The sequence below is a fragment of the Rutidosis leptorrhynchoides genome, chromosome 2 (genome assembly GCF_046630445.1).
Source record: "Rutidosis leptorrhynchoides isolate AG116_Rl617_1_P2 chromosome 2, CSIRO_AGI_Rlap_v1, whole genome shotgun sequence".
Lineage (NCBI taxonomy): Eukaryota > Viridiplantae > Streptophyta > Magnoliopsida > Asterales > Asteraceae > Rutidosis > Rutidosis leptorrhynchoides.
Genome location: NC_092334.1, coordinates 497,092,141 through 497,102,424, shown reverse-complemented (window position 1 = coordinate 497,102,424; position 10,284 = coordinate 497,092,141). Strand labels below are relative to the sequence as shown.

The 10,284-nt window shown below is 32.6% G+C and overlaps 2 protein-coding genes across 2 annotated transcripts; one reads left to right on the top strand and one right to left on the bottom strand.

Annotated features, from left to right (window-relative positions):
* Positions 1 to 941: 941 nt before the first annotated feature.
* On the top strand, positions 942 to 1,331 carry LOC139889485 (dof zinc finger protein DOF5.8-like). Its single transcript, XM_071872433.1, has one exon. The coding sequence runs from the start codon at positions 942 to 944 to the stop codon at positions 1,329 to 1,331; it is 390 nt and encodes a 129-aa protein (XP_071728534.1).
* A 1,448-nt stretch (positions 1,332 to 2,779) lies between these two features.
* Positions 2,780 to 9,733, bottom strand: LOC139892708 (ubiquitin carboxyl-terminal hydrolase 6-like). The gene is made up of 18 exons (XM_071875824.1): positions 9,561 to 9,733; positions 8,780 to 8,925; positions 8,624 to 8,659; positions 8,425 to 8,532; positions 7,936 to 8,036; positions 7,536 to 7,662; positions 7,051 to 7,110; positions 6,906 to 6,973; positions 6,576 to 6,626; positions 6,186 to 6,294; positions 5,829 to 5,917; positions 5,651 to 5,720; positions 4,807 to 4,887; positions 4,232 to 4,327; positions 4,097 to 4,145; positions 3,542 to 3,661; positions 3,335 to 3,409; positions 2,780 to 3,015 (listed from the first exon to the last, which is right to left on the bottom strand). The coding sequence occupies exons 1-18, from the start codon at positions 9,568 to 9,570 to the stop codon at positions 2,960 to 2,962; spliced, it is 1,452 nt and encodes a 483-aa protein (XP_071731925.1). The 5' UTR covers positions 9,571 to 9,733; the 3' UTR covers positions 2,780 to 2,959.
* Between the last annotated feature and the right edge of the window lie 551 nt (positions 9,734 to 10,284).

Here is a 10,284-nt window from a genome sequence, read left to right as displayed (position 1 = left end):
GATTACTGAATACTACTACAGTACTTATTAAACGATATCTTCATAAATATAAATAATGTGATAGTAACTAAAAATTTCAACTAATTATTTCAAGTTCAAAGATATAATACATAAAATCATCTTGTCATAGAAACATTAATTTCTCGGCTCTTTGTTCTCCAAAATACTAAAATGGCATCATTGCTAAGAAATATATACTCGTTTGATTGTTAGGTGTCCAAAAAATTAACTTAAAACCTTCGCCCTTGAGTCTAAATAAATTCTGAATTATAAAGTAAAGTAATTGTTAAATAACTTTAAATTGATAATTTCCCGTAAATTAAAAACTTTAAACATTCTTAATGTTATGTTTTGAATTTTTTTTAACGATAACATCTTTAACCGTCATTAAAATACATAAATATATTGTATTTTTGAATACTGTCATCTGGAGGTTGACAGATAGAATATTCATTTATCCACCATTAGCACATCAATCGAGTCAATCAATCTGTTAATATTAGGGAAGTAATATGTACACAACTTAAAATTGTTATGTACACAACCATCATGCTTTACAGTGTTGTACTGTATAATACTGTAAAGCATGATGGTTGTGTACATATCACCCTTAATATTAGGGTTCACATAAAAGACAATATTAATAGCTATGTGCATATATATGCAAATTAAAGACACTCATAAGAAGTGTTGTTAAAAAAATCGTATTTGTTTTCTACATGTAGTGGTGTAGATCATATAAAATGTACTAAAAACACTTCAAAAGTACATGATTGACTATTGTAAAATAAAGATTTAAAAATACAGCCGGACGTTGAAATTTCTATATTACAAATTGACTGACTAACTGTATTGCTTTTTATGGAGTATTTCATTTCTTTTCATCTCTAAAAATATCTTTCCCTCTCTAAAAATTTTCCAAATTCATCTTCCATTCAAAAATGTATAATCAACAATTTCAAAATCAATCAATGAATCCTTGTTTATATCCAGAACACGAACATCTCAACTGTCCACGATGCAATTCCTCCAACACTAAATTCTGTTACTACAACAATTACAATTTGTCACAACCTCGTTACTATTGTAGAAACTGCCGTCGTTACTGGACTAAAGGCGGCACTCTCCGTAAAGTCCCCGTCGGCGGTGCGATTCGTAAAAAACGATCGTCGTCATCTTCCGATGATAATAAGCATCCGGCGACTAATACTTCACCGGCGACGACTTCACCGCCAGCTCAGATGAAAGCAGAAACGTCGCAGATTATAAGGTTTTGTAACGATCAGAGATTGAGTTTGATAGATGGATCTGAAGACGGTGGTTTGAGTTAAGCTTCAGTGGCTGTGAATGGTGGTGGACGGAATAATAATATAATAATAATAATAATAATAATAATAATAATAATAATAGTAAAAATAATACAGGGTTGACTAATTTTTCTATTTATACATCAGGTTCCAACTTTAATTAGTTGTAGTAGAATTTTTAGTTCAAATATAATTTTATGAGAGATAATGTAAATGTTTTAATTTGTTGACTTGTATTTAATTAATTATAGTTGCGGGTGATCTTTAAAATGGTAATTAACTCTAGAACCGTTCATAATCAATTACTCCGTAACGGTTAACTTCTAGAGTATTCTAGTAAATCCGTTTTTTTTTGTTGTTATTTTTTCCACTTACTTTTTTCCTCTTCTTTTTGGGTACCTTTATTTTTTAAATGTTTAATTAAACGATGTTATCAGCTTTTTTAAAAAACTTTAAATTAATCAAAAGTTATTTTTTTTTGAAGGCAAGTAAATTTTTTATTATTAAAAAGAACCAAATACACGAGATAAAAACTAGCAAGGAGCTAGACAAAACACGAAACAACACGTAATCACAAAATTAGGACACACACACTCGAAAACTATATAGGACACACAATCACGAGGACATTATAGATAACACGACACGACAACTGAGAAAACTAAGTTTCCGAGTCCGATGATGTATCCGAGTCCGATGACGCGCAAGAAGTTATTTTTTATAATTTTTGTTCACTTCCTTTTTTCCTTCTTTATTCATTCCTTTATTTTTTAAACATTTTATTACTAGACCATTTATATTTTTTTTAAACATTCACGTTAACCAATCAAAAACACTTCGTAACGAAACACCGGCTTTTTATCCTTATCCTAAAGCAAAACTCGTCGATAAATATAACACGTGTAACATTTAAATTGATTCAGCGGCTCATTACCGTGGTGGTAACGTGAACCCCTATATATGAATGTTAGCTATCTTCAAAAGTGTTGTTTTCAATAACTAAATGCGTAGAAATTAGCATTTTCTTCCACTATATTAAATTCTTATAGGTGTAGCCTATAAGATTTAATTTAAGTTTAAATACAAGTAAACATAGTTATTTGTGAATAATTATTCATATAATATAATCGAACTAGTTGTTTGGGTTTCTATTGTAAGCTGTAACCCTTTTGTTATTTTGTGTGCTTTTTTTTCTGAAGAAATCATCCAACTCGATAGCTGGCGTTGGCGTCTACTGCTGGGTTTAGGTTTCAATCCGATTCCTCTTCCTAATCCCATGTTCAAACCAAACAACTACTCGAATCCTTTCTTTTCCTACCTTCAAAAATCTTGTATTCGAAATGAAACTTTTATGTTCTTTGTTTACAAAATGTGATGCATGAATCCTGTTTCTAGTTTATTAAAACCTACTATCTAGGGATGCAAAACAAATATGTACGACAGGCTAGAATAGTAACATTGTCTTGAGACTAGGGAGAAACCTCTAGAAATCTGAAAAATCATGTTTGTATATTTTTTTTCACTAAACAAGTACAAACCAAACACAATTAAGAAATCGAATATCAGGGTAGTTCTTCACTCCAAGTTCTAAATTAACGTAAACTGAATCGGGTGTCTGACAATAATATTACATGACGATAAACAAAACAACATTACATGGCAATGGTGCGAGCCTTGTACATGCAAATATAAGCCATATGCCAATCGCCTGTAACAACGAAAAAATGCATCAAGAATTAAATTCCTTTTAAGAAAATTAGAATAAGACATAGGTGCCAAAATCGACTCAGTAACTTATGTATGGGCCAATTTCATTTGTGTAATTTCTCTAAATTGGTCAAACTAGTAAAAAAACAATGAGCAACGTTAAAATGGGTTGATTGTAACCCGGAGTGTATTGTTGATTGACAGAAATTATCAAAATCCATAAAAAGTTGGAAGCCCGACTTGCCTCATTTTTTAACGTACAAAAAGTAGCTAATAATACACACGCAAAAAGGGCATATTTATGAGCAAATGATCCATACCTCCTCCAGAAAGTTTTGTTATATCTTCTTCCCTTTGCGGGATAGGATTATCGTCATCAAACTGGATCCATTTACCTATATCAATATCAATAGTTAGCTTGTTCTTTTAGTGTTAAAAGTTAAATATTTAATGAGCATAAAAGCAAGGTAATAGAAGTAAGTTCTGGTAAAACAAGATATAATAATTAATACACATGACGGACTGACCATTTTCTTGCTTGACCCAGGCAACGTAATGACCTGAATCTGCACTTCTGCCTTTATGAGTCAGCACAGCGACCAAATCATACACTCCGGTTAGCTGTTCATTCTTATCAGAGGCACCACCTAAAACGTATAATAATCAACTGCTTAATTGAAGTTATCTCTAATCAAGTAATGGGTCAACGTAAATCAAGAAACACAGCTAGCAAGTGTAATGGGATAACTACTAGTGCACTTGACCCCTTAAAATCTTTTTTATTTGCAAGTAAGATTTTTTATTGCAATTATATAGTTTCTGTATAAATTCACGTGTTTCCGATCAATGAAGCTCAGAACTATTTTGGCCAGCACTAAAAAGCCCATCATTGTCACCAAAAACCCCATTCGATGAACCCGTTACCGACCATCCCATCCAGACTTGAGCATTGTACCACCTCAGTGGTATTGTTGTTGTATGCCAAACACAATAAGATGTCAAAAGCTGATATCTACTAGATATAGTTACTAAAAACTCAGATTAAATAAAAAGCAGAGTATGAAAATTCATATAAGGTTAACCTTCTGCAGATGTAGCTTTAGATGATTCGCCACTTCCATTTGATGGCCCCTGCAAGAATAAAAAAAAAACGATATGTTTTCTAAGCATAACCATGTGAAATTTAGTACAATTACATAGATTGTAACCAAACGTACCTCTGCATCAGACATCTTAACATCACTATCTGCTGAAGCAGAGTTCTTTTCTTTGAGTTTCAACCCAGCCTTTTTACCATCCTCGTCTCTTAATTTCTATAACGACAAAAACTTAAATTCCAAATGAAAATTATGAAAACCGTTTTAGGTGATGCTTAATATAAATAATTTGTAAACACTTTTCTGCTTGAAATAAGCTGGTGTCAACGTGCTTATTTTTTAACATCTAGTACCCTTAAGAAATAAAGGGATAAACAGTATTCAGAAGAGTGTCTTTCTGCTTATATCTGTAAAATTAAGCAATAAGCAGATAAGCACTTAAGATAGGCAATCCCAACCCCATAGTTTGATCTTAGTCTAACTGCTTGACAAATCGGAATAAAAATAAGAATTAATATAACAAAATAAATACTCCATAACTAATAACCAGACAACAGCAGGAAGAAACATAACAATCAATAATAGACTAATAGGTAATAACCAAATTGACATTAGAAGCCTCATTAACAACCATCAGTAAAAAGTTCACTTTATAACTTTAAGTTCAGTTCATAGTGTAAATAAAAATTACCAACCTGACGAGGAGCTTCCAGCTTTTTGCGAAGATCATCTGAACAAAGATCAAAGATATCCAACTCCAGTGGATAATCCACTTTCTGAAATATTTAATAATGCAAATAGGCAACACAAATTTAATTTTTGAAAAAAAAACTAGTTGTTGAACCCTCGCTTCGCGTCGGGGGTTCGGTTTTCAATGTACTTTATTGCGTTTAGTTTGTAAAATTATTTCGTGGCTAAAGAATGATGTCGTTGAAGCACAACTCGAGTCGAACTAAAAGGTATAACCCGTGAAAGATTTAAATGTTATTTTAAATTAACAATATATGTCCATCTCCGCGTTTAGCTATGTAATTATCGACTTTTAAAAATTTAACGCAAAATCAACGTGTATGAAAAGTACCCCAATTTTTTAGCGTTTTTTAAAAAGCGTCCTTTTTGCGTATAGTTAGTGACATTGTGTTCCTAAAATTATTTCGAGTTCAACGATGGTGTCGGAAAAATTTAACTCGTTGCGAGCGAGAAGATATGACCCATTGAATATTTGGGTGGAGTTTATTTAAGATTTTTTATGAAAATGGTTATTTGACACTTTACCCCAAGGGGGGGTCGATTTGAATATTTGAAAAAAGTGTGGGGGTCTTTGTTGGTGTAGTTTTGTTGGTGTAGTGAAATTTAATTAGATTTAAAAAAAAAAAAAGTGAAATGACGAAAATGCCCCTAGTTACTATCCACCATTTTTGTCTATTAAATAATATAGTAATAGTAATTAACAAATGATTTATCAAATTGAACATTCTTAGTAGCCGAAAAGACAGGGAAAAACTGCAATTTTAATTAGTGAGAGAACATGTTTGTTACCCTCAAAATCTTGGCTTTCTGATTTGACTCCCTCTTCCAGAAAAACCGGACAAACTGTATAGTCAGGTACCTTGCATATAAAGATATAGTTATTTTAGACCAGTAAGAAACGTATAATCATATATGTTGAATTTTAAGTTCCAACCAATAACTAATATGCTAAAATAGTAGGCTTTACGGTGGCAATCCATTAATGCTAGAATCCTTCAAGTAAACTGCACTGCGTCCTAAAGAAGGAGAAGCCTTTTCTAGCTCTCCTTTCAGTCCCTGATAGAAATAAATCATTATTTAATGAAGTCATCAATCAAGACAGCTATATTTATATTACATTATATAACAAATACTTCTTTTAATTATTACTACTAATGTCATATTAAAGAAAATTAGACAAAATTTACAGCTCACGCTAAAGAATATACTTTTTCCCCTCAGAAATATACACAACAAGACCTTTCATGTTAAAACCTAACATGAGAGATAAATATTAAATAAGGGTAAATATGACCTGACACGTGTATAACTTTAAAGAACTTACATGCTTCAGTCCCTCGTGCAAATGATTCACCTCATGTGATATGTGGCATTTAAGAGAATATACTGATTCTGTCTCTAAACTTTCTTCACCACTTTCCGCACAATGCACCCTAAACAGACAACATACAGTCAAATAAAACCATAACTAAAATGAACCCAAATGTAGTCAGCCATAACCATACGATAAGCAAACTGTATATGAACATAACATTTCGTATAGAACAAAAAATTATTGCATATCTCTTCCCAAAGAGTAAGAAGTGCATCCGCCTATCCATCCATATGGTTAATAAATCTGATAATAATTTTTCAGCAAGAACTAATATATCAATTCTAAAAATTGGTTCCGCACACAACCAAAATATTCATATAGAGTATAACCAACAAGTACCTGCTGACAAGGTCAATGCCAAAAAGTTTCTTCACTGTATCAACATTTACACTGCGCATATGAGGATAATGGTTATCAATTTAAAAGAGTATAAACATAAGTCAAATAGCTTTTTCATGTAACTCACCGATCTGTAGTTAATTGACCAAGAAATATTATATTTGTTCAAAAAAAAGTTTGATGAATCATTTTTTAAAGAGTTCTCTTACTAATAAGTAAAAATCATTAAATTGTACACAGCCGTATATCAGTAGAGTGTATGATTGTTACCTATGCCTGAAATGCAACCATGACTAACATTTTTATTGAGTTCAATGAAAATCAAAATACCTAGAATTGGGTGATCTAAGGGCCTGTGAGAGAGTATACAGAATTTGTGTCCAGCATTCTTCAGCATCCTGACAGTCATCAAAAGCATTAAAAATCGAAACTTACAAATATACAAAATTTGAGAACTTTATATAACTTAAGAAACCTGTTGCATAAACGATCCATTATGCAGCTGCCCAAATTGAGGGTACTTTTTCCGTAATACCTATGATGATAAACAATTGTCATAGATAGCTATATCTTCTATACATTTATTGATAGAAAATATAGATTCAGCAAAACGCAACTATAAGTAAGCAATAAAATCCCCTCAACAATTTCATGAGGTGTGTGTGTTTTAAAGTCTGAACTTTCAAGGGATAATATTTAAAGAAACTGAATAATCCAAAAAATCAACTAATAAAGTAACAACCGGTATAATAAGTGATTCATGTTTTTTCAACAAAACATAAAAACAAGTGTGTGCTGAGCAAGGTCTTGCAAACAGTATCTGCTTCACTACAGTTGCTGACAAACACTACTGGTAACTATAATAGCTAATGTGTTAGTTACTCTCCTTATACCACAACTGTTAGCAACAATTTCATATGGACAGAGTTGTATAATGTAAGTTTGAAAAGAAAGAATTACCATCCAAAACTGCATTGGTGCCACTGGCTTAACATTCTTGTCGAGCTCACTAAACAAGTCTCGAGTTGCAACAGTCAAGAGATGAGAAGACTGATCCAAATCAGTGCTTCTACCAGACTGTGGATACCTGAGTGACAAAAGTTAAAAAAAAAGTATGATTAACGTTTATCGCTTTCTTCACAAAGTCGATAAATATCTTTCAAAAGGAAATTCATACAAAAATTAGCCAAGTGATAATAGTCTTCTATATTTACAGTATAAAAGCAGAGACAAGACCAAATTCAATATGGAAAAAACAAATTTCAGTAAGTACAGAAAATAATGTAGTAGAAAAATGACATTTGGAGGCTAAACACTTTCGAAAAAGTTTATTACTTATTCGCAGGGAAAAATAACTAACTCGATCAATGCAGATTTTAGCTCTGGAACTGAATGCAGGCATTGCATGGTGGAATTCATGTAGCAAGTATTTCCCAGATTAAATAATCCAGCAGAATGACCCTACAAAAGATAGTAAAAAATAGGTCACTTTTTTCCAAATTATAATACATATGCCAAGTATTCATCATAAAAACATTACATAGAAATTAAAATCAAAAGCTTATATGCATTCGCACAGGGTTTAAAGAAACCAGGTGCTTTATAGTGTTGAAATAAACTAATTATATGATATATGATCCTCCTTCTGACTTGAATCAAGCTTGGATTAAAGTATTAAACACACAAGAAGTACAAAACTAGAGATAAGTACATGGCATATCAGTCAAATTGGTCAACTTATATATGTAAATTTTTAAATAGATAAGGTATAAAAAAAATACGTTGTCTAGTGAAATGAATAAGCCAAGCACAAAGACTGTATGTGCATCAAAAAAGTCAGAAACGTTACCACGGCAACTACTTGTTCTTCTTCAGGAAGGTCTTCCATAAAAACGGGCCCCTTCTCTGGAGCCTTTACAATCTCGTCAGCAGTTCCCATCATCATTATCTTTTGACCCTGTTATACATAATAAAATACAGTAACGTTTACCGCCAATTCAAGGGTGATACAAAATTAACTGTCAAATGTAAGAAAAAAGAGCAATCACCTCTTTCACCCCCAAATTCGACCAATCAGAATCATCCTGGTTAACAGAACAAAATACAAAGATTACGGCACCGTAACCGTTAGATCTAAAAACACCGCATAGAAAAAATTATACTGGGAAAAAATGACGTTACTGCACTCAAAAACACAGGATTACCTTTAATAATCCACCTTTCATCATTATCTTTTGTCTTTCAGGTGGTACCCCCGTGAGATCATACAGCTGACATTTGAAAACATATGGAGGCTGGGTTGTATCTATCTCCACTCCCGAGTATAGCTCTTTTTGCCATTTTACGCTCACTGTGATAAAGATATGTATATAAAAGCGTCAATAACAACACCCTTATACCACCCATGCATCCACTAATATAAAATGGTGCCCTAAAAAGGTATCATCTAAGTGTACTTGATAGCATGGTTCTCTTTCATAATTATAATAAAAGGCTATCATAGCTACCAGCAAGGCTTCTAATATCTAATAGTAGGATTATAGGAAGCTAACCCGATATAAACTATAGCAGTTGTTACATGAGAACACTGACATCCAAAACCCGATGACTAGACAAGCCCACACAAACCCAAATCTATTGACATAGATACCACTAACTCAATGGTACTACTATTGTGCGTATCACACGCAAGCATAATCGCATAATAATCAACAGTACATCAAGGATAGATAAAACTACAGAGGTTTGACAATTTTGTTTAGAATGAATCCGGTAAAGAAATTAAACACAGCATCAAATCAAATCAAATCAGCTACAGCAGGTACAAATTCAATATATCAAGTCGCTAAAGAACAATAAAATATGTTTAAGATAAAATGACAATTATCACTGTGTACATATAACATACTGTTGATTGATTAGTGAATGAATGAATGATGTATAAATTAATTAATCGAATATTGAATCGGAAATTGATAAATCTACCTGTCGGCATAATTAGGTCAAGGTTTTTGAGTGTTGAAGCGATGGAGCGGGAACGGAAGAGATGCGTATGTTGGCGGTGTTTGCTTGGAGGAAAGGGCAACGATTACCGAAAGACCAATTTAGAATTTAGAAAAAAAATCTCATCTCCAATAAGAGAATCCAGAGAATGTAAAATGATTTCTACTGAGCAGCTGTGTATTTGTCAATTGGGTCTGTTTGAAGACCTAAACATAAATGGATGAGCCCATAATAAAATTAATGAGCCCATGAAAAATGATTCGGTTCATTTCAATTTAATTTAGGGATTATAGCCAAAATGCCCATTCCCATGTAGTTTCTTGCGCTGGAGCCAAAAAAAAAAATGTCAGATTGCCCTCGCAAGACGCAAGGAGGCTTGCGAGTTGCCCTCGCAAGGCGCAAGTTTGCGTCCTTGGGTCTTGCGACCTTATCTGATCAGAAATACGATTTTGTGGATAAGATTTCGTCAGATATCCTAGATTTTTACGGATAATATTATGTCCCTATATATAGATTGACCCTGAGACTTTGAAATCACAGTCTCATAAATATTTCAAAATTTTTCAATGCAGAGCTTATACTGTAACGACCCGCACTTTTCCGATCGTTCTATACTTATGAGATTAATATTTACATAAATTAAACCTTACCAACATGATAAGCAATCCAAATTGTTGAGACTTATGTTTTTGAAAAGAGTTTTACG